Source organism: Pipra filicauda, unplaced genomic scaffold, assembly GCF_003945595.2.
Source record: "Pipra filicauda isolate LSUMZ 115617 unplaced genomic scaffold, ASM394559v2 scaffold71_size5581439_pilon, whole genome shotgun sequence".
In the NCBI taxonomy this organism is placed as follows: Eukaryota; Metazoa; Chordata; class Aves; order Passeriformes; family Pipridae; genus Pipra; species Pipra filicauda.
Window position 1 is genome coordinate 2,618,679 of NW_024104887.1, and position 14,201 is coordinate 2,632,879.

The following is a 14,201-nucleotide window of genomic DNA, read 5'->3' on the forward strand; positions in this document are numbered from 1 at the left end:
TCTTTCAGTATCTGAGTTCAACAGAAAAATGGCAAGGAGATAAATTCTCAGTACAGCTTTCATTTTCTTTTGGATTAGCATTTATCTGTCCAGGAGAGACACAGCTCACTCACATCCACGTTTCAGCAGCATTCAGATTCTTCACAGAGCCAATGGTTTAAAAAAAAAAAAAAAAAAAAAAAAAGTACTGAGTTATGAAATAAGGTCAATATCCAGTGTCCTGCTGAGTTATGAAATAAGGTCAATATCCAGTGTCCTGCTAATAAATTCATATTTTAATATAAAATATTCATACAGCATACTCTACACCTCATTCTCTCTGCTAGCTGAATACTGTTACTGACTATTCAAACAGAAAAACTTCAACCACTTTGCTCTTCAACGTTTTGGAGGGACAATACGGTTTCCAGCAGCTACTTTGATCACAGTAGTGGGGGAAAGGACAGAGGGAAAGACGGGGTAAATGTTCCAAAACTCTATATTAGGTTACGAAGTCGGCTGAAAGAGGGAAGTTTTTCAGAATGTAAGGACTGATCCCACTCAGTGGAACACGAAACACTGCACTCATTAGTGTTTCCATTAGAAAGTTCTCCTTCCTACACTGCAACTCACCCTTGTGCTCTCTCTTCCTGCCCAGTACGAAACCTTTTTTTCCCCTCTCTAGAAACAAAACTTAAGCCATTGCTCCCCTCTGTTGTCTTCTGCTCTGTCGGTTAGAGTTAAATAATAATTAATGTTGCTATAAAGATGAGTTAAAAACCCCCGACGCGGCCTCGGAGCTGCCCCCGCAGGGTGTCATGTTTCAGGGAGCTGGTTAATGTCCGTCAGTTTTGTGTCGTTCAGGATTGCACGGATTCTCTCCAGGGAATCTGCCTGTCGGATCCGCTCCAACTGCACCTGCGGGGAACCAGAGGCACCCGAGTGAGCAAACCTGAGCTCAGAGCCAGAGCCACAGTGAGCAAACCTGAGCTCAGAGCCAGAGCCAGAGTGAGCAAACCTGAGCTCAGAGCCAGAGCCAGAGTGAGCAAACCTGAGCTCAGGGCCAAAGCCACATGAGCAAACCTGAGCTCAGAGCCAGAGCCACAGTGAGCAAACCTGAGCTCAGGGCCAGAGTGAGCAAACCTGAGCTCAGAGCCAGAGTGAGCAAACCTGAGCTCAGAGCCAGAGCCAGAGAGAGCAAACCTGAGCTCAGAGCCAGAGCCAGAGTGAGCAAACCTGAGCTCAGAGTCAGAGCCAGAGTGAGCAAACCTGAGCTCAGAGCCAGAGCCAGAGTGAGCAAACCTGAGCTCAGAGCCAGAGCCAGAGTGAGCAAACCTGAGCTCAGGGCCAGAGAGAGCAAACCTGAGCTCAGAGCCAGAGCCAGAGCCGAGCCCGCGGCCCCGGGGGAGCAGCAGAGACACAACGTTGCCCCCGGCTGAGCAATGCAAGGGGGGAGTTAAGCACGGGCTTAATTTAGGCCCGAGAATGGGAGGAAGGAAGACACGATTGTGATTTTACAGTTTTACAATAAAAACCCCACTTGCTGGGGGGCTCAAGCAAAGCTTCCCCATCGCTCTTTTGTCACTGACACCGTCCTGGTAAACTGGAGGAGGATGTGCAAAGTAAAGGAAACTCTCCCAGAAAAGAATGTAAAGGAGGTACAGAGCAGCCTGATGTGTGCCTTGGAGCCTCTCAAGATCACAGCCAAAATGCTCTTGGAGGAAACATCCCATTTCCAAGCTCACTCCCGTTACTTGCTCTGCTGATAATCTACCTTAAAGCTGTTTCTTACATGCTGAAGAAGTGCCCAGCAAAACTGTGGTGAAATGAATGCCAAGAGCACAATTTATTTATTTATCACATCCAAACTTTGACATTCTTTGCATTAAGACCTGGGCTTTCAGTTATAAATTCCCACCTAGCATTTAATTGATTTTTAGCCCCTCCTCTGCACTGCTGATTCCTAATTTGGCCAGTGGACCCCTCACACAAGGGGTCCTTGTCCATCTCTCCACTGACAAGGCCAGGGAAGGGAATAAACCCCTGCCAATAAACCCCAATCCTGACTCAGTGGCAATCTCACACAGCAGATCCTGTGCAAGGTATGGTGGGGATGGCACAGGGCATTGTTTAAACTGGAACCACAAACTGCTGAGACACTGATGTGCAATAAGTGCTTGGGGCAGAGAGAAAACACAAAATGCAGAGCTACAGCTCTTCCTGAGCTCATCCTGAAGTTGTACTAAACTACCTGCAAGTTCTGGAAGAGTCCACCACACACCTGCAAAGTGGTGGATATGTTTGCCATAAGAACTGCAGTGCTTTGAAATCAATAAATTAAAAAAGAGAGGATGATGACAAACAAGAAGCAACTTCCCAAGCCAGGACAATTCAATAGTCTCCTTTGTCCTACCCACTCCTCCTCCAGACACAGCCAGAACAAGAGAGGACAGATCTCTATTGTCCATCCAGCTAAATTCTGTCTAGTAAACAACCTCCCATATTGTGGTTTTAGTTTTCTAAATAAACCCAAATGCTTGACTCAAAAATCTCTATTTTTCATTCTGAGCAGCCTGGCCAAGGACTCTGAGGAGATGGGGCTGAAATTCAGCACCTCCTCTGTGCTGGAGCATAAAGGGGGGGCAAATTCTCCAAACACAGACCCTGAGGGGGAGACCAGCCCAGCCTTGGCTTCCTGAGGCACAGTCAGTGACTCTGCAAACACAAACTGCAGGTCCCTTCGTGTTCTCTCCAGTTCACAGCAACAGAACAGCCCTGACAAACCACAACTGGCCTCCATGAACACCCCTGACAAAACTCCTTCCTCCAGCCACCTTTGGCATCTCATCATCCACCACAGCCTCCACTTCTTGGAGGGAATACAAGGAAAGCAACAGTGACAACAGCAAGGATAAGACTTTTAGATGGCATAAACAAAGCAGTAACTCTAACACAAAGATCCCTTTCATAGATTCATATCAAACAGTGCAAGTTCTTTCCTTTGTCCTCAAATATTTGCACCCTAATGATTTACTATGAAAAGTAACACAGGAGATGGACAATGAAAAACATGGGTTTAAAACCCATCCTTTATGGCTCTTTACAGATGTTTGTAGCACAATAATTGTGCATCTTTGCTGCTCAGAATAAGCTGGAATTAAGTAATCAGAATAAAATCCCAATAGGCTTTAGTAATAACATCATACTAGGAATAACTGATCAGTTTATTATACTACCAACTTTTAAAATAGTCCATAAAGACCAACATGAGAAAATTACAACTGCTACTTGTTATTTTGCACAGAAATAATGAAACTAAAGTAACACCTCCCACACTGATCACACTTTCCTTACCTGAAGTGTCTGAGAAAGCTTTACAAAATCTCTCTGCACTTGCTCACTGACATCTAATTCGGTCTGCAAACGCTGGGCTTTGTTCTTCTCTTCAAACACCAGCTGCTCCAGGTTGGCCTGGAGAGGAAAAAGACTCTTTATGCCATGCTTAAACTGGATAAAAAAAAGTAGAAGCTCGCATAAACTGATTAAAGAGTGATAGCAGAGCAAAGCAGCAGGGTATTCTCAGAGTCCTGGCAACACATTAAACCAATCTTTCCACACCTCAGTTTTCCCAACTGCAAAATCAGGGGCTGATACCCACCAATACCCACTAACAAATGTCATTAGGCTGGTTAATGGCTGTTAACAGGAGGGACCAGGGATCTCAAAACACAGAGTTCTGAGTTTTAATGAAATTTAATCACAGATAAGGGCAGTAACCTGCTGATGAAAATACAGCTGTGGTGAGTTTTAGTCAGAAAAGTATTTGGGGGAACAAAGAAAACCAAAATGAGGGTGAGGGGGCAATTCAGCAATTCAGCCCCACTCCTTTATAAACCCAAGTGCAAAGGGATTGGGGTGAGGATTTAACCCACACCCAGGGGACACAGTTTCTCTGCCATTCAAAAGCTTCTTTTTTTCCATTCTTATGTAGTGACACATTCTCTGGCCACAGCTGAGCAGCATAAAAGATGCAGATATGCCCCACTCCCAGCCATCACAGCTACCTTTGCTGCAGTCTCCTTCTTCAGCTGCTCTTCTAGAATGTTCTTTGCTTCCTGCAGACTCTCCAGCTGCTGCAGGTTTTCCTGTGAAGAACTTTCCAACTATATAATAATAATTAAAAAAAAAAGTTATTAAATAAAGCTCCCAACATTTCTATCTTCCTCCAGTCCCTCCATAAGGAAGCACAGCCTAAGTATCTTTCTGGGCCTCAGAAACACACCTAAATAACCTCTTCTAGGGATAAAAAAAGTACCTAAAATAACATTCAGCTCCATTTATTTCTTTTTGGAGCTGGAGAGAAATGTTCAAAGACAACATTTAGGTTAGTACTAAGTATCCTTGTATTGGTTAGGAATTAGTTAACCCAATATTTAGGTTACAGATTAATAAACAGACCAAACACCTTCTAAGGAACAGAACTGTGAATGTGTCCCAGTCCTACACTGCCATCAATTCAGAAAAAAAGAACCCTTTGTTTAAAAAAAACCAAACCATACAAACCCAAAAATTCCACAGTGAAAGGGCTCCTTACCTGTTCTTTTTCCACTTTTATTCTTTCCAGTTCAGCTTTTAAACTGGAAATGGAAGCTGAAAAACAAAGAGTATTAAAGCTTAAATGCAAGAAACACAGGAAATTATTCACACCCTGTTTACTTCCATGAATATTTAAAGGAGGATTAAGCCCATGTTCCATCAAAGGTACCTCAAAAGCAAACAAGTACAAAAGATTGTACTTTTGTTTTCAGAAGCACAGTTTGGTGTATCTGCTATCAAAAGTGGCCAGTATTTAGAATTCAGATAAGTCAATGTATCACAAAATCAAGTCTCTGTGCACCTCATGAATTTCTAATATTCCTATTTTGAGACTCTTTCACCCCTGCCTCACCTATTTCCTCTTTGCAATTCTCTATTTCCAGCTGTAGGGTTTCTTCTATATTTTCTTTCAAATATTGCTCAGCCTGAATCTGTTCTTTTAAGAATAAAATCTCAGCCTTGAGCTTCTCCTCGAGGTGATCTGCTGCTGTCCTCACACTAATGATGTCTTCACGGTACTTCAGAATCAGCTCACGGAGCTCCTGGGGGAGGAAATATGTGTTAGGATCTGTAGCACCCACAGCACTGTATTTATCAGTACCCAAACCAAAAATAAAGCTATGCTGCCCTGAGGTCTCTCCCATCATACCAGACCCTGCATCTATAAGGCTATTAGAACAAAAATCCAAGGTTTTTTGGCCACAGGAAACGAAGAACATGTGAAGATTCATGTCCCCACAGGCTTATTATGATGCTCTCCCTGCCCTTCACCTCCCCCAGTCTTTTAATCTTGGCCAAAGGGAGTGGCCATGAAAGGGCTGATAAGGTTTATCATTATTCCATGAAAGGGCTGATAAGTTTATCATTATTCCATGAAAGGGCTGATAAGGTTTATCATTATTCCATGAAAGGGCTGATAAGTTTATCATTATTCAAGGCTCAGGATTATTACTGGTCTTAACTGGACAGGAGTGACTGACTTTGCTTGACTTACTGAATCAATGCACTGGAGCCCTGGTGACTGAACACTTGTGTGCCCAGTTGCCAAATACAGCTTAAACTGGCTGAACTGGGCTAAACCCACACTCCACTGACAACAGAGCAGCCATCAGGCCACAGGTAACTCATTTTATTATCATTTATCCCTATCATGAGCTACACCAATGGCATAGTGGGATTGGGCTGCTGGTTTTGTACATCACAGACTCACAGGGTTAAAATCCCAATTATTGTTCATTGTGCTATTTGAGACAGCTTTGTGATAAAGAACAACATTCCAGTGAGATCCAGTCACATGCATTTTTGGTGTCAGTGAGTTAAAAATGTTTTACCTCTGCTGCTTCTGGTAGGATGAAATCTTCAGCCTGCTGTAAAGACACGTGCAAGCTGTGCTTTCCTTGAAGACTTTCATTATCTTTTTGCAGTCTCACCAACTCTTCTGAAACCTGCTCCCTTGACTGTGTCAGGACAGCCTCCAGTGCAAAGAAAAGCATAAATTCTCACTTAGGGTCATGCTCAGATCTCTTCTGCTCCATTTACTATCACCAGCAAATGCTTTCAAAAGCCTGGGGAACTGATTTTCTTTGTAAAGAAGGGAAACAAAATGATGGTGTGGATCAACATGAGCCTCTTGCCTGGCCTGTGCACCAGGAATAAAGGCAAGATCAACTTTAACTGTACAGGCAGAGAGGAGGAAGCAAGTGATAAACACAGCATTGCTCAGTCTCCCACTTTTCTTCTGTATTTATCCATTAACTGGCTGTGCTCATGGAGGGGTAGGAGTGGGGGAATCACATGTGGTTTCAGGAACTGGCAGTGTGATGTTTATTAAAGTGTTTATTAAAATTACAGCACTCAGCTGTAAGAGCAGGTTATTAAAAAACCTGAAGCTTTCCTCCTGAAACTTTCCATGGTAGGTGTCTGCCTCCCACTGTTGTCTGAGGGGAACATCAAAACAGATGATCCCTTGTAAAGAAACAGGATTAAGAGGACATGCTCTGCCTGCATTATAAAAGGAAAACACATCAGTGAACTTTTCCAAGAGGAATGGTTGGTCTGGTATGGGGAATCAGGGACTTGAGCTCTCACAGGAGCTGGGCCATGGGTGGGCAGCATGAAAAGCAGGCTCAGATTAATATATTTTCTGGGTCTCCTGCACCTCCTCAGACATGCTCTCCCACAGAACATCTCTGCAAGCAATGCCCTGATGTCCTACAGACAACACCAGACCCCAGAAATGTAATACTGGCATTCATGAGGAGGAATTCTCTTAGTCCCCCAGAAATGCTGTGCCAGGGAGGAAAAAAGAACCACCTTGATTCTAACACAGGAGGGAATTAATTGCTCTAAGGAAGTCAAGCTTAGCTCTAGAACACGAGGTCCTACTCCTATTCTCTGGCTTAATTCCAGCAAGATGCTCAAAACTAGTTTAAGAAAATGAAGTTCCCATCCATATCTCTTCTGGGTCTTAAGGTTGACATTTTAAGTCTGACCTGTAAAAACACTGAGCATTCATCTCTAAAACTCAAGAAAATATTCACTAGTGATGGTGCTTGTGATGAACCCTGAAAAACTGCCTGGAGAAATTCTACTGTCTTCAGATTTGAGGTAAAATTAAGATACTAAAGGGGCATGAAATGTAGATAATGAATAAGGGGAAAAAATATTGTCTAGGGATCTCCATACACATGAATATGCATGAACACAGTATAACAGACTGACACAAACTGTCCCAGGTCCAGCACTTGCCATCACAGCTCACTTGACCAGTCTCTTTACAAGTTAAGATGCTCAGCTCTCTCCAGCCAACTGGGCAGCAAGACAAAGTCTTTTACAAACATATTGAGCTCCAAGGGTCAGACAGGGCTGGCCAAGGATTTTTGGGTTTAACCTGCCTTACCATTTGCTCCTGGACACTCCTCTTGGCCTGCAGAAACGCCTGCTGCAGTTCACTGAGGAAGTTCTCTGACTTCTGACACTTGGCCATAAGCAGGGAGATCTGAAAAAAAAAAGAAAACCCACACAGACATGTTAGAAATAAAGCATGAAACAGATTTTGAAGAAGAAATAACCCCCAAAGTTCTCTTGCCTGCTATTAGTAATAAATACTTTGACATTTCAAACTAATCCCCTGAAGTTTATGCTGTTAATTCCTCGTTCAGTAAAACAGGAGTGCAGCTCAAGGCAGTAAGGAGAGATGCTGTGCTTCTATCCCAATAATACACTTATATTCTATTTACCAAACTCTAAGCAACAAATAAACTGTTAACTCTAATCAAATTTAAAAGTAAGCCAATTCACAGGCACTAAAAGGAAGCTGCAGAGGTTTTTTCCTAAGTTTTCAGCATTTTTAAGGTAATTTTTGTACCTTTTTCTGAAAGCACTCACCTTCAAAAACTTTACTTTTAAGTTATTCTACAACAACACAAGGTAACAGTAAGATTAAGCATTACTTAATTAAGAGCACGTTTGGGTTATTTCATACACAGGTCACTTCCAAACTCAAACACTACTCGAATTCCTATTATCACTCTGTAACAGATTTCAAGGTTAGAGTTGATATTTTAATGCCAAAATTTGGTAGCATAATATCAGAGACATGTTAGATTTATCTAGAAACTGTGCAGACTCAGGTGGAGCAAAACTAACCCTAGAAATTCTCATTTGTGTTGCCTCTCCAGTCAATAGTCCCTCTGTATCTAACACTAGAGGAGTTCTTGTTACATCCTTCTGAAGAGCAATATTCCCACCATCTCTGTCACCAAATGCTTGTACCTGATTAGAGGAGTCTTCAGCACTTTGTTTCATGTAATCCTCCAGTTCCTGTTTCTCCTTCATTGTCTTTTCCAGCTGGTCATTAGCCTGCCTCAGCATCACCTGCAGCTTTTTCACCTGGGTTGGCACAACAAAACCATTTCATTTCCCATTCTCTTGGGGAGCATTTATTTCTTGAACCACAACACACCTCCAAACCACAAAACCAAGTCCAGCAACCCAGAAGATCCTTTGCTGTTCTTCTGAAACACCCTCCAGCACAGATTACCCCTCTGAGGAAACATGGGACACCATGGGACACCAGGCTGCTCTGGCCCATTGCCATGTAATGACTTCAATCACTTATTTCAAAGCAGAATGTGACTCATCTGAAAACTGTTCTTCAGTACATGACAGGAAACAAAGATCCTCCAAGACCCTACAGTCATTTGATGCTCTTAGGATGAGGTCCTCTGCTGTTAACAGTTCTTCCAGTATCAAAGATAATAGAATTTAATGCATGACAAGCATTTTAAAATATAAATTATGAAAGATACTGACTTCAGCATGGGCAGAACACTTTTTATAGAACAGTGCCTTTACTGCATGGTCTTATAGCACCAGATAAAGTGGTTATTGGAGGTGAATCCTTCAGAAATATGCACATATTGGTGATCATGACCACACACTAATAACAAATCAGATTATTTCAATAAAATGTCACAAGTTATCTAGATTTTAATTGAGCAATGTCGACACACTTAAAATCAGCTGCAAAAAAAAAAAAACACAAACTTTCTAAAGTGAGAAGAGAAATCCCACCTGGTCTCTTGTCTCAGCCTCCTGGATCTGGATGCCTTGCAACTGCTTCTCATAGTTGGAGCACATATCACAGCGCCTGCCCAGCTTGTTCCCTGCATTCTGCACCTGCAGAACACACAGTTATCACCTGCCAGAAAGGCCAAGAAAGTCTTCAAGGAATGCAGGAATGCCACACACTCTCAGGTGTGCTGTGTGATCACAAAATATTACAGGTAAGACACAGTGGCAGAATGGTGTAATGGCCAGATTAAGTTGCTCTAAAAGGAAAGGATAACGTGAATCAGCCGTGGGATATCAGCTTTTCCTGGCTTGAGTCCCACTCTCAGCACAAAGGCAATAAGCCATGACATGGAAGAGTTCATCAAGTCACTCAGTGTGTCCTTTTCACATAAAGAAACCAAACAGGAGAGACGAAAATAAGAGTGTGCAGCAGGGAAACAAAGAGTAAACCTGCTGCCAGTTTGGAACTGTAATGGGTTTTGGCCAAAGTTCTATCAAAGGTTCAGCTGCAAGTCAGGTTTGAGCTGAAACTGTGTTTGTATTTGCTGCTCCATGTCCCAGCCACACTGAGTGGTGTCCACACACCCAGCCTGTGCTCCTGCCTCCAGAAACACATGGGAAGCAGCACATTTCTGCTCGGAATTCTAAGAAAGGGTTGGAGTAAAGCATCATCAGAACGGCAACAGGGCAAGGAAATACTCAAGAGGAGGGGATTTAACTCAGCTCTGAGATCAGGATGCTCTCATTTCTCCAGACACAGCAAATCAGCGGGAAAACAACAACAATAAAAAAGCAACTTTGCAACAGGTTTGGAGAGACCTCCTAAGTAATGATTTGCACTTATTAAAGAAATAAAAATATCATTAGTTCTTCATTTCATCTGTCCTTTATCTGGCCTCTTCTTCCCTGCATTCTTACATTCCTTTTATTTACCCTCATCTTGTCCTCTTTTCCACCCGCTATGGACTGTTATCTCCCCCCACCCTTCCTTTTCTTCCCCTTAAAGTGCTGCTCCTTGGCCTCTCTTCCTCTGAAAGAGTAACCACAGGAAACCCCAAATACTCCCCTTTTCAGCAAGAAACCAAATGCAACCTTTGAACTGGCATCACATAAAGCTGCTGAAAAATGGACAGGCAGAACACCCAGAAGCAACAATTTCTTTGGTCGACCACACTGAAACTGGCACAGGGCTTAGTCTAATCTGCTGCTTGTCGCTCTCAGAAAAGGGTTTTTGATGATGCAAGTGCCTAAAAATTTCCTGAAGCTCCCTCTGTGGTAGCTTTGTGTGTTAGGCATAGTTTGGATGCTTGTTTCCAAATTGCACCCCATGCAGAACCCTCAGCAAAAGCCCTTGGCACACACAGCAGTGCTGTTAGCTTTGCTCCTTCCTCTCATCCCCAGTTCCACTATAACACCCTTTCCTTAGTTTCCCATTTTCTCCTTTTCTTTGAGTTCTCCCATCTTTTTTCACCCTCTCACACAATCCTGAGATCAACAGTCAGCCCTGCCAGACCCTCCCCTGTGTTTAGTAAAGGTGACTGTCCCACGAGCAGAGCCAGGTAACACTGTTCACATCCAATGTGCTTTACCTACAGAAGCATTCCAAGAGGGAAAAGTGAAAAGCTGCCTATGGCTCTTGCCCAGAGATGCTGTGGCTGCCCCATCCCTGGAAGTGTTCCAGGCCAGGCTGGACGGGGCTTGGAGCAACCTGGGCTAGTGGAAGGTGTCCCTGCCCATGGCAGGGGGTGGGACTGGATGGTCTTTAAGGTCCCTTCCAACCCAACCCATTCTGTGACTCTGTGATCATGCTTTCAAAGAGCTTCATTTCCACCAGCTCCCTGGAGCCCTCGGGGAGTGCTGCTGGCTGTGGTTTCCAAGGCATTTAGGAAGAGCAGCTGTTCTTTAAGTGATGCTGAAACAAAGGGAGCAGGTTATGGTGTCCTGCTCTCTCCTTTCACACCTGGCTGTGTGGACAGCAAAGGAGGCAGAGCTTTGCCCTGGCAGGGCAGTGACAACAGCAGTGGGGACTCACCTCCTTCTGCAGCAGGTTCCACTCGGTCTCGCTGACCAAGCGATACCCGCTGGGAGACACATAAGCACTCTCCACGCCCTGGGTGACACTGGAAAGCAGGGAAGCAGTCTCTTCTTGCTCCGGTGTCATAGCTTTGATTGCTTTTTCCTGATCTTTGGTTAACATGAACCCACTTGGCATTTGCAGAGATCCAAGGGAAGCCGTATCAAAGTTCTCAGACACCGAATCCGCTCCAACGAGTGGCCCGAAATCCGACTCGTCCAGGTTCCCAGCGGATTTTGCTTTGTTGTTGTATCCTAAAGCTTTGGACTGTAAAGACCCAGATGTCCCCAGACTGTCTGTTGACTGTGCTCTCCTTAGTCCATCTTTAAACATATCAGTGTCTGATTTATTGAAAGACTCTCCAGAAGAAAGAAGCAAGTCTGCATCCAGGGAATGGACTGAGCCATGGGTGCTGTTCACCTGCACCTGGGATGGGAAAACAAGGAAGAAAAAATTACATACTCCATCTTGGTAAGGTACAAGAGGAATGCTGGGCACCAATATCAGACCTGGTAAAGGCAAATTTAAATTGGCTTTGGCAAGAACACCTGATCACTGAGCTTAAGATGGCAGAGGAAAGGACAGAGAACTGCAATGTGCCAGATAGAATTAAAAAAAACAACTAATAAAACAAGTAAAAAAGAGTCTTCTGTTAACAAAATGTTTTTGTAAGAATCTGTCTTCCTGCCAGACAAGCAAGGACACAGTCACCTTCCATCTTCCAATATCTGAAACAAGATGTTTCTTCCCCTAAAGAGATAAACTTGCAATATCCCTTCTACAACTGTAACTTATACAACAGAAGGCAAATACTCCACTTTGCCTAGTAAATTCACAAGTCTTTCATAAACCAAAAAACTTTACATTAACAAAAAGATAAAGAATGATATCCTTAAAATCTACTCTATACTGACAAGTGAATGCTGTCGTTCTGTTCCTTTCTTCTGCTTTGAGCCTCTCACAAAATACTGAAATATTTTCTTCCCAAGATTATTTGTACATAAAATAAAATGAAAAGGGAAAAGGTTGGGCATGAACAGAAAGGTATCCTGGGGAGGGCCAGCACCAAAAGTCACACAAGCTGTCCTGTGACGTGTCTGAGGCACATTAAGTCTCCTGATCCATTTTTACTTTTTGTAGCACTGAAAAGAGAGCAGCAAGGCTTTATTTAAAAAGCATATGACTGCTTTCAAAATACCTTCCAATATATTATGCACTTTTGCTTTGCCATCAGACACAGGAAGAAAATAACACTGAAAACCAGCCTCTTGAGAAAAATTATCACTTCTGAAATAGGTCCAGCAGAGACCAGCAGGCTGCTGGCACTTCATAGAGGTGCTTATAACCTATAATATATATATATATATTATGCACTACTGGATTATGACTGCTGTAAATGCCTTGTTTTAATCATTTTTAGGCAATAATATTTTTATTTGCATTTATATATATGAGTTTAAGTTCATAATAAAAATGTCAAGAGAATACAGACTTATATAAAACTGTAGATTCAGACAACAACTGTTTGGTGATAACCAAAAAAAAATCAACAGATCATCTGTTTGTATTGTAAAGTGCCCCACACAGAAGGGCTCAGAACTCAAATTATGACAAGTTGTAAGGACATGATGGATAATATGATTCATTGCCACACATCAAACACACTCTGTACAGTTAAAAAGGTCATAAATAACAACAAAACCAAAGACACATAGAAAACCAAAACACTTTGGAAACTAAGCCCTTTCTCAAAATGGAAAATTTGCCACTATATTTAATTCTAGGAGTTGTACATATGTTTGTGATTAAGGGACTAAAGCATATCCAAGGAACTGAGATTAAAGAAAACAACACAAGATAAATTTTTTGTTCACCACCAATGTGTCTCATTTGCATATCTGGGTGCAGAAGGGTCAATTTACACAGAAGTTGTAACAGAAAGTTGTGTCCTGACTGTAGGATGAAGGGTAGAACTGGATCTCAGCTACATTTAGATGCTATTTCTGCATTCTGAACTGTTATAAACCCTTGATAAAAATTAAGAGCAGATTCTACAAGTATACAGGTTTTTTCCCTTTGAAAAGGATAAATAAACCAGGCAAAATACTGGCTTACTCTGGAAATTCTCGAGTCTCCTGAAGCTTAAATAAGCTTCTGTAGCACAAAAACTTAGTGGGTTTTTATTAATTTTTCCTTCTTTTGACTTACAAAACCAAAACGGACCCTGTGAAATGGTAAGTACAGAATTCAACAAGTAGGTTAGCAAAGTAGCCACAATACCACTTGCTGAATGTTCAGATATAATTGGCTTAATTCTGAATATTTAGGTGTGTTAAAACATGGTCATAAAGCCCAAGAAAATGTAACAGCAGTTCACATCCAGAATGCAAAATGTAAATTACCATTTTTAATGGCACCTCTCAGGATTGTGCAGTGTTGCCTTCCAATCTTTATTACAATTTATATACTCAAGTACACCTCCAAGGAGTTTTTATTGCTTAATAAGAATTAGAAGCTACAGAGAATGAAGGAGACTAACTTTGCACTTGCATTTGCAATGAGGAATGTGCAAGTGAAAGATCCAATGGTTTTACCTCTTCATTAGAGAGCTGAGTAAGGGTTTCCTCAGGGGCCAGAGAACATGAAGCTTTTGTTTCATCATCTGAATCTTTCTGCTTCTCTTCCTTTGTCTTGCTAAGCCTTTGCTGATCATCTTCTTCCTAGAAATCAGTGGTCAATGGAGAACACAAATAAAATGGGATTCAATTTTGCCACAGTAGTCATGACATCAGCTTTCATGATAAACTAAGCTACAAAAAAGACACAGGAAAATATTATTTTGGTTAAACCCCCAGTGTTTATCACAGAAATATTCTTTTAGTTAAAAAAATTTAGTGTCCTTTTCACAAGGCACTTAAACTGACTTAAATGAGAACCTACTTTCCAAGCTCAGTGGCCAATTCATGTTTTAGAATAA

At 42.2% G+C, this 14,201-nt stretch overlaps 1 protein-coding gene across 3 annotated transcripts in view; it reads right to left on the minus strand.

Moving 5' to 3' along the window:
• Window positions 1–254: 254 nt before the first annotated feature.
• RABEP1 (rabaptin, RAB GTPase binding effector protein 1) overlaps window positions 255–14,201 on the minus strand; it is a 44,922-nt gene continuing 30,975 nt past the window's right edge. For 2 of the 3 annotated variants that reach the window (XM_039389346.1, XM_027734463.2), the window contains exons 8-18: window positions 13,819–13,944; window positions 11,183–11,650; window positions 9,151–9,255; window positions 8,350–8,466; window positions 7,475–7,573; window positions 5,907–6,047; window positions 4,928–5,117; window positions 4,574–4,629; window positions 4,044–4,142; window positions 3,334–3,450; window positions 257–897 (exon numbers count right to left, since the gene is read on the minus strand). In XM_039389346.1, coding sequence (XP_039245280.1) covers window positions 796–897; window positions 3,334–3,450; window positions 4,044–4,142; window positions 4,574–4,629; window positions 4,928–5,117; window positions 5,907–6,047; window positions 7,475–7,573; window positions 8,350–8,466; window positions 9,151–9,255; window positions 11,183–11,650; window positions 13,819–13,944 — 1,620 coding nt within the window. In that variant the 3' untranslated portion in view covers window positions 257–795. Of the gene's footprint in view, window positions 898–3,333; window positions 3,451–4,043; window positions 4,143–4,573; window positions 4,630–4,927; window positions 5,118–5,906; window positions 6,048–7,474; window positions 7,574–8,349; window positions 8,467–9,150; window positions 9,256–11,182; window positions 11,651–13,818; window positions 13,945–14,201 lie in introns of all 3 variants that reach the window. The other variant, XM_027734462.2, reaches the window with a different exon arrangement.